Source organism: Urocitellus parryii, chromosome 2, assembly GCF_045843805.1.
Source record: "Urocitellus parryii isolate mUroPar1 chromosome 2, mUroPar1.hap1, whole genome shotgun sequence".
Classification (NCBI taxonomy): Eukaryota; Metazoa; Chordata; class Mammalia; order Rodentia; family Sciuridae; genus Urocitellus; species Urocitellus parryii.
The window spans coordinates 102446655-102467267 of NC_135532.1; the positions used below are offsets into that span (position 1 = coordinate 102446655).

Below are 20613 nucleotides of genomic sequence, written 5' to 3' on the forward strand. Positions count from 1 at the left end.
AACATGAATGTTCACAGCAGTTTTATATTAGTAGTCAAAAATTGGAAATAACCCAAATTTCCATCATTAAGTGAATGAACAAATGGTTGACAGAATACTACATAGTGATAAGGAATGAACTACTAATATAAGCAAAAAAAAAAATCTCAAAATAATTATGCTGAAAGATGCCAGACTAAGAGTATGTAAGATTCTATTTATATAAAAATCTATAAAATGCAAACTCATTTATAGTGATGGAAAGCTGACCAACTAATTCCTGGAGATTGGAGGAATTGGGAAGGATTAGCAAGGATAGTAAGAAAATTTTGGAGTGCTAGGTATATATATCATTTTGATTGTGGTGGTGATTTCACAAATATATATGCACATCAAAACTTGCCAAATTTACACTTTAAAGTTTCTACCACTGAGGCTCTGGGTTCAATCCCCAGGACCACATAAAAAAACTAAATAAAGGTACTGTGAACATCTACAACTAAAAATTTTTTTAAAAAACAGTTTATATGTCAATTACACATCAATAAAACTTAAAATCAATTTTGGTATTTTAAAGTTTATATTTAAATATTGCTAAATAATTAACTTTGCTATTTATAGTTTAAATAATTAAAAAATGGATAAAGTAGATACAATAAGAGAGGGCCTAAAACTATTCCTATTAGTGTCACTATCCCTTCCCAGTGGTCCTTGAGGCACTTCCAAATAAAAACCATAGGCTTCTAGAGAAAATTTTGAAAACTTATGTTTTAAACTAAGTTATTCACAGGCTCTTAAATCAGGTGCCAGATTAAAATGATTTATTATCCTGGCATGGTGGTACACACCAGTAATCCCAGCTTCTCAGGAGGTTGGAGTAGGAGAATGGCAAATTAGAAGACAGTCTAGGCAACTTAGTGAGAAACAAACAAAAAAATGGCTCATGGCAATTTCTTTGAATAATCAATTCAGAGTATTTATATCATTGAATATCCAAATACTTTTCTACTTAGCCTCAAGACATGTTCTACGAATTCTGGATAGTTTTAATTTTAGAAGAATCTAAGTTATTGTCTATGCCTGACCCCTAAGCCTAATGTCACAACACCAGGGATTTGGATGCTGTCTATGGACATTTTCTCTCCATTCCACTCTGCTGCTTCCTGAATATGTTTTATAATAATATACCAAGCAACAAAAATAACAGAAATCCTCCTAGGCCTGCTGCTTGTGGAGAGGAGATGGAGGGTAAGTGGAAGTGGCCCACACTCATGGATGTGATGCAGAACACTGGCCCCTGAAGCAAAGCAGGTTGAAAGTTGGGAATAGAGAATAAGCAGAAAGCACAAGAACAATACTCTTATGTAAAATGCAGCAAAGGTGAAGGAGTTGCCCAAGGAAGGCTGAGCTTATGAAAATGAATGACTCATTATTTGTGAGTAATACAAATAAGTCACTGAGGACACTTATGTTTGGAAATTCTTTACAAAAATTTTATTTGAGATCTCATGTCCTTATAAAAAGTACATTACATTAAAATTTTAAAAAATACTTTTTTAAAAAAATGTGAGGGACTTCTATTGACTCACCTATTTTATTTTACCCCCATGATTTACTTCCTATTCTAACACTGAGATATAACATTTTTTTCTTCCTTTTCTTCCTCCTGCTTTGAAAGGGCAACTATCATGAGGGATATCTTAGTAAAATGCAAATTAATCATTTCCAGGAGAGCAGTAGCTTCCTACTGGCTGGCCTTAGAAAGCAAATGGTATTCCTTTTGCCCTCAACCAAAGGTCATTAAACCTTCAACTTAATTGAAACTTTTCTATTTGCAATTTCTCTTCCTGGGTGTCTCTTTTACTTACAAACTCTACCTTAAAATAACCTTAAATTTTAAGCATCAAGTGTTTCTAAGAAATGATTAAAGGATCTCAAATTAAGTTACTGCTTTAATAACTTAGCAGCTATTTTCTATGAAAGAATCTTAGTACTGGAGAATGACCCAATATTAAGATGATTTCTGAGAGCAAATACATTTTATAACCCTTATGACAAAATAAGATCAATTCTACAAAATACTTAGAATGCTAAGAATGCAATTTACACAGTAAAAATGATTTGATTTGTTTTCAGTAAGAAAGTACTTTTAATTTCTTTACTGCAGGTACAATGGCATCCAAGTCATCAATTTCTGTAACAGAAAAACAATAATAATAAAAAAGCAGAGTAACTTTCTAGTGATCAGTTCAGGGGAAATGAGAACTCTATGCAGAAACAAACCTCAAGCAAAAAGACAATACTGGTGCTTTCATGCACATCATGGTGACACATTATCACTGATTCAGAGACAGATGCTAAACAGTGCATCTGTTTATAAAAGCTACCACATGCTCACTCTCTGACTCTGGCTCTTGCTAACACATCCAACTGGTCACATTTATGATGTGTAGTGCCTCTTTAGACCTAATTACACAGTGAAATCCCAGGTAGCAGCATTTCTGTACTAGGGTCTTCATCTGAAGTCCTAGGAAATTCTTCTCATAAAACACAGTGCCCTTGGGCTAAGGTTGTGGCTCAGTGGGATAGCACTAGCCTAGTAGTTGTGAGGTACTGAATTCAAGTCTCAGCACCACATAAAAAATAAAGATATTGTGTCCATTTATAATTAAAGATATTAAACACACACACACACAGAGACACAATGTTCCTCTGATTCTCTTAGGAAGAGCTCTCATTAGTGGATCACTCATAGGCCTACCTTTTGAGCTGAACGGGTGTGCCTAATAAGAGGTGTGAAGGTCCAGAGAGAGAGAACCTCAGGTGCCAGGTGTGGGAGTCCTTAGCTGGTCTGGCTTCCCAGATAAACCAGTTCAGTTTCTTCTCTGACAGATTTTTCTAAATTTGATTCCTCTTTCTTAACCTATATTATTCCAGCCAGCTGAAGTTAGAATTCATTCTCTTAAGCTCCTAGCTATGGAGAAAGCAAAGTCCCTTTTTCTCATTATCCAGACTTCAGCCTTCCTTAAAGTAAGCCCTAACGGCAGGTTTATAGATACCCACTACTTTTTTCTGACTTATTCTGCCATGAATTCTTGGAATCCAACTCTCTTTCTCTCCATTGTTTAGCTAGATTTTGGTTGCTCTTGCTTTAGCCTTAACACCTGACCCATGCTGACCCACTGTCATGAGTTCCATAAGCTTCTGACTTCAGTCAGAATCCCTGTCTGGGCTCACAAAGCATCAAGCATACAGGAAGGGGGACAGTGTAATCCAGCCTGCTGCAGAGAATTTGATTCACACCTTACATTGTGGTAAATAAAGGTCCAAAAATCAAGTTATTCCCATCCATTCTGAAATCATCTCTCTTTTCTCATTAAATGAGAAACCTGCCTTATAAATGAACCTCATAGACAAAGACCTTGGTTGATATGGAAATTTTCTCAGCCAATTATACCACTTACATAAGCATAGAAACTAAAATTTATTGAAGGGTAGTCTCCCTATCTGATATCCAATATACCACATACTTAATGACATTTAGTAATTTAAAATCCAGTCACATTTTGCCAAACTTCCCCAATGTTAAATATTTAACTCCAGAATTTCAACTTCAAACCAAATACAAAATTCCTCTGCAAGAACCTTGAACTTTCTTGCAAATATATGTACTATGTTAAATGTAATAACATCTGAGACAAAGGTAATAAAGGGTCTTATTTCAAGTGTTGCAAGCACACCCACTAAAATATTTATTAATTTGCAAAGTAGTACTTATTAATTAATAAGAACATCACTGTTGAATTTAATGGCCCTCCTGAAGCAAGTAGAATCATTGCAGGAAACCAGTCTCTTCAGGATTCTAGACAACACACTTGTACAATTTCATAACCCATCTTTTAAAAAATTTTTTTTAGTTGTAAATGGACACAATATTTTTATTTTATTTTATTTATTTTTATGTGGTGCTGAGGATTGAACCCAGTGTACCTTAAGCATGCTAGACGAGTGCTTTACCACTGAGCCATAACCTCATCCTCATGACTCATCTGAAGTTTAGCTTTCAAGTAATATTTTCACTTGCTAGGAGCTTCAAAGCATATAGAGAATGCCTAAAGGACACTCATTCTTTGTTTCCCTTGAGTCCACAGTCCACATAATACCATTCACAAAACTTCCTTTATGTTCTCTAGGCTACACACTGCAGTAAGATATTTCTTTTATTTATTCATTTTCTTACCAAATCTGAATTTAATCATTTCCTAATCTTCCTACCAAGTCTCATTTCTGCTTCTGAAAATTGAGGAATCATTCTTTAAAATCCTTTCAAATGAGCTAAACAAAAAATCTGCTAGTGAATAAATCACTTTAAACTTTGAAAATTGTTAAGATAAATTAACTTTACAGCCATGTTAAAATAAGAGTCTCTTTTGCCTATGATCCCTAAACAAATACATTTTTTCCCCTTTAACAGATACTGCTACTAATGAAGCTCTCAATCTGACCAACAGTACAGATGTCGTACTTAAGTCTCTTCCTTTCTATAGATGTTCACTACTTTACATTACTTCATATCATCTGAGAAGAAAACTTTGTGTACTCTTAACACACAATAGGCTGTGCCACCTTTAAAACAAACAAAAAGAGGGGGAGGAGGAAAGGCCTTTCAAGATCATAAATTCTGCCATATGCAGTGGTGCACACCTGTAATCCCAGTGACTTGGGAGGCTGAGGCAGGAGGACCATGAGTTCAAAGCCAGCCTCGGCAACTCAGCAAGGCCCTAAGCAACTTAGCGAGACCCCCATCTCAAAATAAAAATTAAAAAGGGCTGGGGATGTGGCTCAGTGTTTAAGCATCCCTGGGTTCAATCCCCTGTGAGGGGCGGGGGGGAAATAATAAATTCTGCTAAGATTTCTTATTAGGCAATGGCAGAGCCAGGGTTAAACTGGGCCTGGCCAGAGTAATGCCATTTTTTATAACATCCCAAAACAAGGCAGTTCTAATCTCCTTAAATGCTCTGTGCTGCTCTATTCTGTGGACTAATTCCAACTGACTCTAACTTCAAGTAAGGAACATGTTTCCACAACTATTAGTGGTTTACAGACACTTCTATCAAACATTCAAGGTAAAAACACCAATCCAGTAACTAAGGAACACTTTTCTCTCAAACCCACTGACATCTTAAAGACTCAAAATGTAACTATTACCAACGGAGTTCTTACCTAGGATTTCAAGTAGATCATTAGTAAATGCCTGAAATGCTGGGAAAAATTCCTCATGTTCTTCCAATTTGTTGATAATGCTGTTTAAAAAATGCAAAGTTATGTCAAATTTCCAACTTTGGGTTCTTAACATCTGATTGCAAGCCAATGGTTGCAAAAAGAACATCTTCAAAGTGGAAAGAGACTATCCTAATTTAAATATAAACTTAATAATCATTCACTACAATATTTTCTATTTTTGCTTTTCGTTGACCTAATATCAATGTCCTTTAAGAAAACATCATCTGTTTAATTACATCATATTCTTGACATGGCAAACTTTCCATTTAGCTCAAGCCTTCTTTAGAGAACCATGCTTTTATTGCATTTTCTAACAGGTTTTTATGCTCAGTATCCTATTAAACATGAAGATAAAAGTATCAGTAGTGAGTAAAACCATGGGTAGAGAGAAAAAGACAAATAATGGGATATATGTTCCTTTTAAAAGCATTAAATATCAAAAACTCAAGTGTCAGATTTTATAAGGGTTCTTCCTGGAAAACATACAGGACATAAGAAATACGTGGAATATGTTGTTTCCTTTTCAATCTGTTGCAGTTTAAAATTGGGGGTGAAGGCTAGGAAAAGTTGTCTTAAGCTACATCTCAATTTTGGAGGGGTATTATTGGGGATTAACCCAGGGTCTCATGCATGCTAAGCACACAACCCACCACTGAGCTACATCCCCAATCCCTCAGTATTTTTTAAAAACAGTAGGTTTTATATTAGCAATGCCCAGTCTTTTAAAAAAATACTTCACATTTACTGTCTAATCAAATAATTAATAAATAACCTGTTAGTAATTATTTGGTGGTATTTGGTAGTATCCTAAAAACAAGACTTGTTGATATGATCTAACTATGATCATGGTAGAACTCACTGGATCTATCATAAACAATAGGTATTCAACTTTAAAACCTTCATTTTCATCTGCTTCTTTAAATTAAGCCAAGACATCAATTCTGTAGGCAGTATTCAAGAATTTACACAAATCCTTTATAACAAAAGAAACTACATGGTATTACAGATTTTAATAGTTTCTACAGTGGCTAAAACGGTTTGAATTTTTCCACATACAACTTTCCCTGGGAACAGGCTTATGCTGAAGAGTTTCTTACCCAACCTATGTAAACTTACAGGCCCAGCAACTTATTTCTGTCTTGAAAATACTTGGCATTTTCTCCATCCCTAAAGGTGTGGGCTATTTTAGGTTGTCAAGTTACTTAACAAGTGCCATTCCAAATAGGGAAGGTAAATAAGTTAGGAACTTTTGAATGTCTTTAATTTCATCACTCCAAGAATTCTGGATGATACTCCTCAAAGAAATACCTTTGGAAGTCTTCAGGTCCTAACACCTGCTTAACCTGCTCATTCACATCCTCATTAATCATCCTGCACAATTTTTCAACTGTGCTCACCAGCACATACATTGAGGATGAACTGTCTGCAAAGAGAAAAACATAGGATATATAAAAAGAGGTTTTCCAAAATCATTACATCCATCAAATATTTTATACTTTAGTTATCCTTGATTCTTTAACCTATTTTTTAATTTCTTAGGAAAAAATTATCAAGTAGGGGCCAAAAGTGAAAAAGGGTCATCACCTAATTCTAAGAGTTCCTGGAGGTTTCTCATAGCGTTGTTCATTTCTCCAAGCCTACTATAAACTTCATTCATTCGGGGATAAACTCCATTTAAAGAAGGCACATCAAATAATTTTTGGAAGTGAGCAACGATAGCTTGCAAAGTTTGCAAGTTTGGCATATTGCTGTCCTGTCCAAAAGAAGGTGTGGAAAAGATCATTCATGTCTGGAAATATTCTAAATATTTAATAAAAAAAATTAAAAACTTAAAAATGTGAACATTTATATAAGTTAAGCATTACCTTTTCCTTATTTTCCACTTCTTCCAACATTGTATCCACCATAAACAACAGATCTTCAACTTTAATACTTTCATTTTCATCCTGTTTCTTTAAATTATGCCAAGGTATCAATTCTGTAGATAGCATTTTCAAGGACTTATACAAATCCTTTATGACAAAAGAAACGACATGGTAGTATTGATTTCAATAATTTCTACAATAACACTAATAAAACAATCCAGGCAGTTTAAAAAATAGACATGTAACCATCATCAGTATTTAGAAATAATTTTAAAAATTTTGTTAAAATTAAGTTTCTCCAGAAAAATGTAGGATTTATTTAATAAAAACAAAGTACACACTGATTATTCCAAATATGGATGCCCTAAGCAATTATATGTTATTTATGATCACTATATTTTTACATGGTTACCTTGAATTACTGGTACATAAAACCCGAATATAAGGATAAACGTATTCTTTGAGTCCCACTCCCCACCAGTGCTGGTGACTGAATCCAGGGCTTTATGTATGCTAGGAAGCACTCTACCACCAACTTATATCCCCAGCCCACATTCTGAATTTTTATAATAGCTTTGAGATGAATTAATATACCAAAAATTAATCAAGTATACAATCAGTTTTAGTATTTTCAGAAATATACAAACCTCACCACTATCTAACTTCAGAACTTGTTTATCATCCCAAAAGTAATCCCATATCCACTCATAGTCCTTCCCCATGCTCCCCTGCCCCCCAGCCTCCAGGAACCACTAAACCACTTTGTTTCTTTGATCTGCCATTTCACCAAACAGAACCACACAAATGACCATTTGGGACTGATTTCTTACATTAAGTATATCGTTTCTGAGACTCATCCATATTGTAATGTATGTCTCCAGATAAGAGTTCCTCTGACATTAAAAACTTGATTCTACTTCATCTTAATAACACCTTAACTTTCTTGGTATAGACATATTGCCCTAGTCTATTTACACTATGCACAAAACGCAAAGCCACTGGAAGTTTAGAGCTCTACGACTGACCAACTGACAAATATTTACCAAGTATCTAGTTTGTGCACAACATAATGCTTGACCCTTTAGAACAATGCTTTATGGGAAAAAAAATGAGCAAGAGTAATTTTAATCGTCTGGCAATCATATTAAGGAAAGTAAAAAGAAACGGGTAACACTAACTTTAGTTAATATATTTCTATAATGGTAGAATGCTTGTCTATAATGCATAAGGCCCTGGGTTTGATCCTCAGCACAATGTATTTAATTCAGTATATCCCCAAAATAATATGTAATATTTTCGAATTTTTTCCATAATCTTCTATATCTGGTGTGCATTTTACACTTTTCAATGGGGGAACTACCCACATTTCAATTGATCAACAACCACATGTGGCTACCATATTGAAGAGTGAAGTTCTAGAATACACAAGTACAAGAAATTCCTCCTTTTTCTTATTTCTTATTCTAGTCCTCCACTTATTTAGCACTCCTCCATTAAGATACAGACCTCACATACCGTTACTTTTCATTTTGCAGTATGGCAGCTATCTATTTTAGCAATTCACAGCAATAAATTCAGTGTCAAATGAATGTTTTAAGTAAGAAGTGCCACTAAAATTTGAAAAAAAATCAGCAAGTAGCAACATAATGATAATGGGATAATTCAGTTAACAGGTACATTTATGAAGAAGCAGTTTATGATAAAAAGAATACCCAATTTAAAAATTTCTGTTTGAGAATAAACTAGTTTTACAAAACTAAGATGATGCTCTGGTCTCCTTTGCAGTCATTATGAATAGTTGTAGCATAGTTCGTCAAGTAAGCCAGGAAAAAATACTAAGAGGAACTCCTAGGTTCTTTGCTTAGCTATAGGATGTAGAAATACTTCAAGGTCTTGCCCGTCATGTATGACTAGCTTCTTGAATCACTGAGGAATGGGAAACTAACAGCACACAAGTATTCTGGGTGAGAAAAGCTACTGCGCCTGGAGCTCCCTTTTTCAGAGAGGTAAGAAGTAAAAGACAGGAAGAGGCAGTAGCTGGCCCGGTGTGTTTCCCAGCTTGCCCACCCACTCCTGCTCCAGCTGTTAACATGTACTTTTTAAAAATTGTGGTAAGACATACATGCATAATGTTTAATATCTTAGCCACTTTCAACATTAAGTTTAATGTTATTAAATACATTGTACAACCATCACCTCTGTCCATCCCCACAACTCCTTTCATCTTGTAAAACAAACTATTCCATTCCATAACTCCCCATTCTGCCATCCCAAAGCAATCATCATTGTTTTCTGTCTCTGTGATTTTGACTAAGTATCTCATATAAATAGATTCATACAGTATTTGTCTTTTCATAACTAGCTTCTTCTATAATATCTTCATAATACTCATGTTGTGGTATGAATTTCTTTGCTTTTTATGACTGAATACTTAATGGATTAGTAAGAAAACCCACTAAGAAAAAGAAACTGTTATACATGGTTGATGGAAATGTAATATAATACCGCCATTATGGAGACGATTAAAAAAAACTAGCAATATTAACTGTTGTATATAATGAAACTGGAAACCTTATGTTAAGTGAGATAAGCCAGCCACAGAAAGAAAAATACTGCATGTTCTTGTTGATCAACAAGTAGAATCTAAAATGTCATCTCACAGAAACACAATGGTGGTTACCAGAGCCTGGGAAGGGTCTGGAGAGGGTATGGAGAAAGGATGGTTAACAGAAACAGAGGGTGCAGTTGGATAGGAGGATAACTTCTAATGCTGTCTAGCACAGGAGGATAACTAAGTTGACAACAATTAATAGTATATTTTAAAATGGCTAGTAGAGAGGATTTTGTATGTTCCTAAAAACAAAAATTTTAAGTGGTTGATGTGATGGATATACCAGTTACCTTAATCTGAATGCTACACATTGTATACATGTACTGAAATATCACCCTATATCCGATACATAGGTATAGCTATGTGTCAGTTAAAAATAAAACAAAAATTATATTCTCTAGTAATATATAACACATTTGTCTTATCCATTTATCCCTCAAACCATGCTTCTCTTTTAAGCCAATCAAGCCCAAGGATAAAAACCAATCTGGGAAGATTGTTTCCCAAACTAAGAGATTGCTACATTATAAAGAACTCTTCACATGAGGCCTCAAAGAATCTCACGTAGTTTCTCAATTTGGGTACTTGAACCAAGTAAAAAATGTCAGAAGCACTGCCTAAAAAATCTATGAATTACTTCAATGTCAGAAGTAACAATTCTAGCCAACTGCCTCTTGGGTGTCCTCAGAGTATTCAATTTATAAAACTAATTCTTGCTCCTTCCACTGGAAAAACTGGAATAATAAGAACGTGTTACCACTGCAAAGGCTTTCTTGGGTGCTGGCTGCAGTCAGAGTGATCTCCTCATTCTCTGGACTCCAGAGTACAAGTCACGTGTATTATTCACGTGCACTTTGCCATCTGTCTTTACAGCATACTTTTCTTCTAATGACACCATGAATGGTTATTTAAATCTCAGATTTTTGAGTATATTTTCTCTCTCCAACTTGTCTGAATCTCATATTCACCTTTTCTAATAACTCCAACAATGCTCTGGACATTAAATAATCAATATATGTCTCTTAATTTGATCCCTTTGCCTCCTTTCTTGTTTTCTCCCTTTGCTGGAAAGGCTGAGGCTTTTTCTACTCCATTTCTGTTGAGGAGCTGGCACTGTTATATGCTATTGGGAAGTCCATCTGATGGGCAATGACTGGGAAGTGCCATGGTGTTCACAGTTTATCACTAATTATTTCACCCTCTTATGAGAAACAGACTAGATGCATATAAAGTAAGCATATTAACCCAGTACAGGATATCCTTAACCAAAACATTTATGTGTTGTATAGTTCTGAGCTGAAAGGGAAAAAGAAATTGGGCTGAATGTGAAAATTCTTTTATCAGTTATATATAGGCATATTTTTATTAAAAATTTTTAATATTTACTACTGTCACCCTCCATACATATTGTTGTCTTGGAATATATTCAGCTTTATTATTCGGATAAATATTAATTGAGCACTCATTATGTGTCATGAGGATCCTTGGGCAATATCAAGAAACAAATAAGAAAACTTTCTGTTCTCATGAAGCTTACACATACTTAACACATATTTTCTGCATTATTTATACTTCATGGTATTAAGGCTTCTGCTGACAAATACCGTGAAGCATATCTTCATTTCCCGAGGGAGTGCTATGTATGATATTAGTTAATGAGAAATCTAAATTTAAAGGGCACAGAAATTAAATACTAGTAACTTCAAGGCCATTCACCTTTCAATAAAAATCAAAACTGGAAATACCTCAAATTATGCAATAAAGAATACACAAATACTATGAAGTGAATATATTTTAATCTTCATGGATCATCAGAACAGCTGAGAGGAGGGCTGGCTGCTAGTTGACTATTACCTGCTCTAGAGAATAAATCAAAGATAAGCTAGCTCTGAGAAAAGGAAAAAAATTATGAAGAGAAGGAAAATATTTTCAACTAAAATGCAATTAAGACATTACATTTGAAGACAAATAGGCCAAGAAAATCTGTAATGTAGAGATACCAACAAGAGGGAGATGAGGGTGGAACAAGAAAGGAAGATCCAGAAATGATCCACGATCTTCAATGAGGCAATGGGCCTAAAAATCTTTGGTAGAACTTTAGAGGAAGAAAACATAACAGTAGTGACATCATCAAATTGATAGTACTTAAAATAACTTTGTAGATAGTAAAATTCCAGTATTAGATAAGCTTTTCCAGATTTATTGTTAAATTAACATCAAAAGCCAAGTCTGATTAATAAATCTATAAAGTCCCATCGATTTTACAAGCACACAAAAAACATTCAACCCCTTACCTTTAGAGATGTCAGTTCATCAGCCCACATTTCTATTATAGGAACAAGATGCTCAAATCCACAATCTTGAATAAGATCTTTATTAAAATTTTGGGCTCCTCCTTTGCTCTGTTTATAAATTATTACTGGAGTTCTTGGATTGTGAATAATTGAATTGATGCTACACAACACCTTTTTTTAAAATAAAAAGTGTTTTTAGTCATACAAAAGGGTAAAGGGGTACCTTATATGCCAATGTAACGTGATTTTTCAGAGCTAATTTTACGTATTATAAAAATCTTTAGTGAGATTGACACTTGCAAAATTTTGGTTATATGATTAATCATGATAATGAGATTACTGTATAAGTTGTGAGGAGAACCAAAAACTTCACAGAAAAACAAGAATAAATTTTAAAATGAATAAGACTTGAAAAGAATTATAAATGAACCTAGATGCCCTTCAATGGATGAATGGATTAAAAAAATGTGGCATTTATACACAATGGAATATTACTCAGCAGTAAAAAATAACAAAATCATGGCATTTGCAGGGAAATGGATGGCATTAGAACAGATTATGCTAAGTGAAGTTAGCCAATCCCTAAAAAACAAAGGCCGAATGTCTTCTCTGATATAAGGGGGGGTGACTCAAAATGGGATAGGGAGGAAGAGCATGAGAAGATTACCACTAAATAAGGAAGAGAGCTGGGAGGGAAAGGGAGGGAGAAGGGGAATTGCACGGAAGATGGAAGGAGACCTCATCATTATACAGATTACATATATGATGATGTGGGGGGGGGAAAGAAGTGTGTCACATTAAATTGGGTAGAGAGAAGTGATAGGAGGAGAGGGGAGGGGAAGGGGGGATAGCAAGGACAGCAGAATAAAATAGACACTAGTATTGCTGTACATATATACATGACTGTATAACCAATGTGATTCTGCAATCTGTACACTCAGAAAAATGAGAAATTAAACCCCATTTGATTCAAATGTATGATTGTACTGTCATGTGTAATTAATTAAAACAAATTTAAAAAAGAGTTATAAATGACTTCTTATAATCCACATAAAGAATAACCATCCAGACATCATTAGCTACCGCATCTACATTTCCCTATTTCTGTCTCCTATTTAAGCTAAGCAAGATGTTCAAAGAGGCTTTTCCTATTGCTTCAAAACTTCAGATAAATTCAAAATGAGACAGTCACATTCTAGACACACCATACACGTCTTGCTAAGACTCGATCAAAACCCTAGATAGTAACAAGCCTATCCAAGAAAACATGAGAAATTAGATAGGTCTTATTGTGAAATTAAAAGATTATGTCTTGTGTGAGTATGAATGTGTCACAATGATGCTTATTATGTGTCACAATGATGCTTATTATGAATAATTATAATTCAGGAATAAAAATTAAAATATGTAGAATGGGTAGCAGGTGCTATTTATTGTTCTTTTCTAGCCATAGGAAGCTACAATAAACAGGTTTTCTGAGAATTTGACTTCTGGTATTTATTTAAAAGAGCTTTATTTTATTACTTGAGGATAGTGTATTTCAATATTTCACTTTTGTTATATTTAAACTCATCAGAACATTCTAATTAAAAAAAATTAGCATTCTTCCACTAAATTATTTTTCATATTTTTTTAGTTGTCGATAGAACTTTATATGTGGTGCTGAGAATTGAACCCAGTGCCTCACACATGCTAAGCAAATGCTCTACCACTGAACTACAACCACAGCTTCTCGTCCACTAAATTATTAATGAGAGAAGGACTTGTTTCTATTTCTCCTCTCTCATACCACAGATCAGGAAGGCTGTCGCCTTGGGAGTTGAACTCCCAAAAGAGATCGGGGAGCAGATACTACCTGAACCTCAGCATACATACTTTATCTCAAATTGTTGAAAAAATGACAATATCTCTTTTCTGTATATTTTTGCAGTTCTCCCATCAGAAAGTGGAGTCTGTTTTCTACCCCTTGAATTTGGGCTGGTCTTGGGCCTTGCCTTGACCCACAGATGTACTGAGGAAAAATGTTATGCCAATTCAGAGCCCATTTTTTTTTTTTAAAGAGAGGAGAGGGGGAGAGGGAGAGGGAGAGGGAGAGAGAGAGAGAGAGAGAGAGAGAGAGAGAGAGAGAGAGAGAATTTATTTATTTATTTTAGTTTTTTTCGGCGGACACAACATCTCTGTTTGTACGTGGTGCTGAGGATCGAACCCGGGCCGCACGCATGCCAGGCGAGCTCGCTACCGCTTGAGCCACATCCCCAGCCCCAGAGCCCATTTTTAAGAGGCATAGTTTTGCCTGTTTGCTCTGTTTGCATTCTGCTACTGCCATATAGCCAAGTCCAGGCAGGGCCAATAGATAATGACCAACACATGGCCCAGTCATCCTCATTACTAAGACAACATTCTCTGAACTCCCAGAAGCAGAACTGCTGTATTGGCTTGTATTTCACAGCAGATGCATAGCCAGTATCATTTATATATTCATATATATATATATATATATATATATATATACACACACACACACACATATACATACATTATATATATATATATATATATATATATATATACACACACACATATGTGCACAGTCTTCATATAAATTTGGTTCATTACATATAGTTTACATATACACACACATATATTCACTGTAATAAGATTTATTTGTAAGGAATTGGGTCATAGGATTATTAAGTCTGATAAATTCCAAGATAGGTACTTAGCAAGTAGAAACTCAGAAGTGCTAAGGTGCAGCTGCAGTCCCTAGTAATTGCAGAGGTGATGTTTCAGGTCAAGTACAAAGCAGGGGGAACAATATGATGCCCACTCACATCATAAAGGACAATCTGCTTTACTTGGTCTACCAATTCAAATGTTAATCTTATCAAGAAATACACTCAACAGACACACAAAAATGTTTAACCAAATATCTGGGTGCCTTGTTGCCCAGTCAAGTTGACATAGAAAAACTAACCTTCACAGTCACCCACAAAATCACTTCCTAGGTTCAATGATGTTAACATCAATTTGCCATATTTGCTCACTATTTTAAGATGAACGATTTAAAGAAAAAACAGACATTATAACTCTTCACCTCAAATAATAAAGCATGAGTCTCTTAAAGTAGGCATATTCTACAAAACTGTGGTACTATTTATCATATCTAAGAAAATTAACAATTCCCTAATATTACTGATGCCTATATTGAATTGTAAATATCTTATTGTACCTACTATTTGACCATACCCTCTCCCCATAAATGATAAATTCTACCTTAAATATCATACAAGAGGAGGCAAGGGAGACTTCCAAACAGCATATTTAAAAAGCTAGACAGGTGTTGTAACACTGAGGATGGAGCTCAGTGTTACAGCACCTGTCTAGCATGTGTGAAGCCTTAAGGTTCAATCCCTAGCAACACATACACAGGTAAGCAAAGAAATCACTTTCCTTAGACGTGTTCAAGCTACAAATAATAGGTATCCTGATAATATGACTTCAGAGGCTTATTTTAAAGTTTCTTTATAGTTAAAGATAGTGTTTTTAAATTTTTCACTTTTATTATATTTAGATTTTCATTTTAATAGAAAAATATATTAATTTCTCTCCACTGAATTTTTATAGACGCACATTCTTTCTTATGACTTAACACCTTCTGATGATTGGCAGCAAAAGATACGTTAACAATGAGGAAACCGCAAACTGGCAATTCCCATTTCCAGAGATGAGAATTTTTTTTTCCCCTTATAGTATTGGGAATTATCCCAAGGGACTCCACCACTGAGCTACATCCCATCCTTTTTTGGGGGGTGGGGAACATGGTCTCAGGAGCTTGCTGAGGCTGGCCTCAACTTTCCAATCCATCCTGCCTTAGCCTCCCACGTTGCTGGGATTGCAGGCTTGTGCCACCATACCCAGCTACAGAGATGAGAATTTTAAAAAGAAAATCAATATAGGTGTTACATTCTTCAGAGTTTGCAGCTACTGATAAGCTCTTGATATTGATTGTTTTACATTGATTTTTTTTAAAAAAAACTTTAAGGGTAATCATTAAAGAAAGAAAGAATCAGCATAATAAACTTCCTAATTACTTGAAGGTAAATAACAAAGAAATTTCAACCAATCTAGTAAATACTAGGAAAAGGAAACAAACCAAAAAAATAGAACCAAAATCCAAGTAAACAGAAAAGCATCAAGAATAAAAGCAAAAATATGAATTCATCTCAATGCCCATGAATAATTTAACTGCCCTTTTCTTTTAAATATTTTTTAATTACACATTGACACAATATATTTTGTTTATTTATTTTTATGTGTGCTGAGGATAGAACCCAGGGTCTCTCACATGTGGGGCAAGAACTCTACCACTAAGCCACAACCCCAGCCCCTGCCTTTTTCTTAAAAAAAAAAAAATCCTCTCAAATTAAATCTAAGGGACAAACGAAAGAAATCCAGTTATTGGCTGATAGCAATATCTAAAATAAAACAGTTTTCAGAAATATGCTTGGATCCCATTTACAATAGCAATAAAGTTATTAAACCCAGATCATAAACCTAATAAAAAATACACAAGTATATGAAATTTAAAGTATATAAAACTTTATTGAAGGTTGAAAAGGAAAACGAAAATGAAATTAGAGACATATTTCTGAATGGGATAATTCAAAACTGTAAAGGTATCATTTCTCCAAACATTAATCCAATTTCAGCTCATCCCAATAGGATTTTTTAATCTGAAAAACTGTTCATTCAGAAAGGCAATGTGCTAAATTTTTATATAGCCAAGAAAATTTGGGGGGCAGGTGGGGAGATGATGACGGGATGCTTTCCCCCCAAAATTTCAAGACACTATAAAATATAAAAATTAAAAGAATATGGAGGGGCTGGGGTTGTGGCTCGCAGTAGAGCACTTGCCTAGCACATGAAAGGCCCTGGGTTTGATCCTCAGCACCACATAAAAATAAATACATAAATAAAATAAAGGTATTGTGTCCAACTATAACTAAAAAATAAAATATTTTTTAAAAAGAATATGAAAGTAGTATAGGAATGAAATAGATCAGAGAATCTAAAAATCTATGCATATACATCAATATATTATAAGCATCAATAAAGCAGAGAAAAAAAAAAGTTGCCTATCAAAAGACTGTGAAGTCAAATGCCCACAGAAGCCAAGTAGCAGCATAAATGAGTCAAACAAGGAAGAGTGGGAACTGTGGATAACAGAAGAGCATATGTCCACATCTGACAGGGAAAAGACATAATTCTTCAGATAATGTACATTAAAAATCTCTTAATGTATGAAATATTGGTAATTAATTCAAAATTTTAAAACCCTATGTTGGCCCAATAAAATAAAAGTACAGACCCAGTTCTGTCAATAAAATAAAACAGATTTAATTGTTCATCTATTCAATAATGATCTATAGAACCAGTAAAATGAGATTCCCTACATCATATCAATAGAAAATTAAATTTCATGTGAACTAAATATCCAAAACAAAACCACACAAGGACCTTACCCTAAGGAAATAAATTACCTATGTAAGAATAAAAGCAACAAAAATAAAAATTGCTTAAAGTGTGAGAGCAAAGGATTATAAAATCTTTTAAAAGTCTTAATTGATGTTTTTGTCCTTATTCCTTAAACAGTGCAGTATAACAACTATTTACCTTGATTACATTGTATTAGGTATTATAAGTAATGGATAGAAAACATGCATAGGTTATATACAAATAATATGCTATCTTAAGAGCCTTAGCATCTGCTCATTTTGATATCCATAGGTATCCTGGAATGAATCCCCATGGATACCACAAGATGACTATACAAGTATTCATATCAAGTGATCATTTATTACTCTGCAACTGAAACCAAGGTTCATTACAAACATCAGTCTTTTTGTTAGCTATGCAATACCTGAAAGTATCTCTGGTCAATTAGGGCCTGTTGATGGTTTTCTTTGATGGGTTCATCTTTTTTCTCTGTGTCCTCAGAGTTTTTAGGACTGATAACCTCCTGTAATCTAAAGAGAGAAAATAATCAAGATAATACAAAATGCCTTCCTGGACATTAGATTAAGACAACAATGATCCATCCAACTGGCTTGTCAAAGTCTTACATCATTTTACTTATATGTGATGTATGCATGTGCGTGTGTACATTGAAGTTTTTAAAAACTTAAGTCATGTTGCCATTGGAAAATGAGAAGGTCCTCCCAACAGAACACAAATTAGAAGGAATCCCTGCATGTGCATGTGTACATTGAAGTTTTTAAAAACTTAAGTCATGTTGCCATTGGAAAATGAGAAGGTCCTCCAACAGAACACAAATTAGAAGGAATCCCTGAAAATAGAAGGGATCCGACTGAAGAAGAAAATTCTAATCACTCTCCCAACACAAATAAAAAACACCAGGGGAAAAAACTACAGCAAAAGATGAAAGCAATTTCCATCCAAGGTGCTCCAAAATTAGAGGCCATAGGTAGAGAAATCAGTCTGAGTAGGCAATTGGTTTGGGCACAGAGCAGGAACATCTAGACAATTTGGCCCCTCTCTACATGTTCCACTTGTGCTAAAGAACAGACAGTAGTGATGCTCAGGCCTGGAAAGAGCATGGAGACCTAAGAGACAGATGGCTACAAGATCTCTGGGGAAAGGAGAGACTGACTAGGAACCTCACCAGTCACAAACCTTTTCCCTTCTTAAAATATCTACAAAGGCCAGCTGAGGTAGATATTGCTTCTCATCCCCCATCATGCCTTTGAAAATAGTAGTTTCTTACCAGATCTGCTTCAAATCAATCTTTTCAATTTGAATATGCTATCAGTTTCCTGCTGGGATCCCAAACCATTAAATTAATTCTATGGCTTATTAACAAATTCTGACCTGCTATTTGTACAAAATAGTCAAATTCTATTTTGTGCTTTGTGAACTAAATCTAATCTCTTTGGTTTAGCATTCAAAATTCCTCATGCTCTGAAGTTTTAACCCAGTATTCCTGACTCTCTGATGATTTTACTTCTCCCCTACAATTTCCTACTCCAGTGACATGTAACACCCATGATCTTTACTCAGTTGCTATTCTCTGCTCAATGATGAATAGATGCCCAAACCAAATATACAGAATTAGCTCTAATAGTTGGCCACCTTCCCTACCACATACCAGGCTCTCACAGTCCACTTTCCATCCGACTCCACCTCTAATTATCACATTCACACAGTCTGCAGTTCTGACTAAAGGCAGTGCAATGAGCACAGTATCTAGAATACAAAAAGATACAGAAAAGCTAATATGTCCTCTACAGGAAAGACAAGTAAACTATCTGAATTTAAATGTTAAGCTGAACATTGTCATCTGAGTGTAGGGTTATGAAATTGTATGCAAATCTGATAAATAACTACTACACTATGAATATACAACATTATAGCTGTCAATGCAGCGACCAAAATACGTAAATGAGTGTTTAAAAAACAAAAGAAAAAGTGGGTCACTACAACATGGCACCACTGCCAAACTCTGAAGGCAACTGTTTCTTTGGTGAGGAGCCCAAATCAGGCCCAGACCCAAATACTATGTGTTATCTTTAGGCCCAGCAATAAGCAATCACAAAGGCTTTGCCTGGAGGCCTCATGAGGAACAGCAAGTTTCCTCACACCAGACCAGCTGCACACTGAAATCTGTGGAGGCAGTTACTTTTAAGGACTAACCCCCTCCCTCTAATGCTAGCCATATTCACATGCATTTCTGCTTTCTTAGCCCAGCACCCATGTTAGGGGCCCCTTTACTGCGAGGACTTTACTGAGGCATTTTTCAGGTGCTTTTTCCATCATCTCCTTACTGGTGAGGGGCCTTATCTAAACATCCCCCCCCAATACTTTTACCCTCCCTGCCCCATAAAACATCAGGGTTCTTGGCAGTGAGATAGTTAGGCCCCATCTGGCTGCATGTCACTAACCAACCCACCCAGTACATTTCATAAGGAAAACAAAAAAAGAACATTGGGGAGCCAGCCTTTTTCTTTTGGCCTCTTGCTTCTATCACAGGATGGGCACTACCTTAATTGTTAATTTCAGTGTGCCTCACCAGCGACCACTCTGATGTCTGTCAATGCTAGACTAGCTAGGGGGAAACGGTCAGAATACAGCTAAACAAACTAGGTATTGAAAAATAAAGGAAATTAGTGTAGTACATCTGGTTGTCTTGCTCTGGTAGACCTATTTCATCCCTTAAGGAACATAATTTTAAAACAAACTGTCCATAATATTAACTCTCCTGTAAGAAGAAATCATGTTCTCCCATGTTAGATTGTTAAACTAACCTTCAATATCAAATGGAGGTGTTAAGAGTAACTACAACTCTTAAAAATACAAAAGAAAAAAAACACAACTGAAATATTCTGTGCTCATGAAAGGGAAAAGACTCCTCTATTCCTTTTTCTCATAGCACTTCCTTTGGAAAACTTGTAATTATGTTTTCTCTGTCTCTTTAAGATGTATTTAAATCTTTTCCAGAGCTAAATAAACCTTTTCCCAGTTCTGTATCTCCAGGTTTTTTTTTTTTTTTTTTTTTTTAAGGAAC

At 35.0% G+C, this 20613-nt stretch overlaps 1 protein-coding gene across 3 annotated transcripts in view; it reads right to left on the reverse strand.

The window, feature by feature from the left end:
- Positions 1-1489: 1489 nt before the first annotated feature.
- Positions 1490-20613, reverse strand: part of Cep70 (centrosomal protein 70) — a 50932-nt gene continuing 31808 nt past the window's right edge. For all 3 annotated transcript variants that reach the window (XM_026385046.2, XM_026385043.2, XM_077793659.1), the window contains exons 12-18: positions 17953-18058; positions 12033-12203; positions 7128-7274; positions 6847-7015; positions 6571-6685; positions 5203-5282; positions 1490-2173 (exon numbers count right to left, since the gene is read on the reverse strand). In XM_026385046.2, coding sequence (XP_026240831.2) covers positions 2112-2173; positions 5203-5282; positions 6571-6685; positions 6847-7015; positions 7128-7274; positions 12033-12203; positions 17953-18058 — 850 coding nt within the window. In that variant the 3' untranslated portion in view covers positions 1490-2111. The remainder of the gene's footprint in view (positions 2174-5202; positions 5283-6570; positions 6686-6846; positions 7016-7127; positions 7275-12032; positions 12204-17952; positions 18059-20613) is intronic.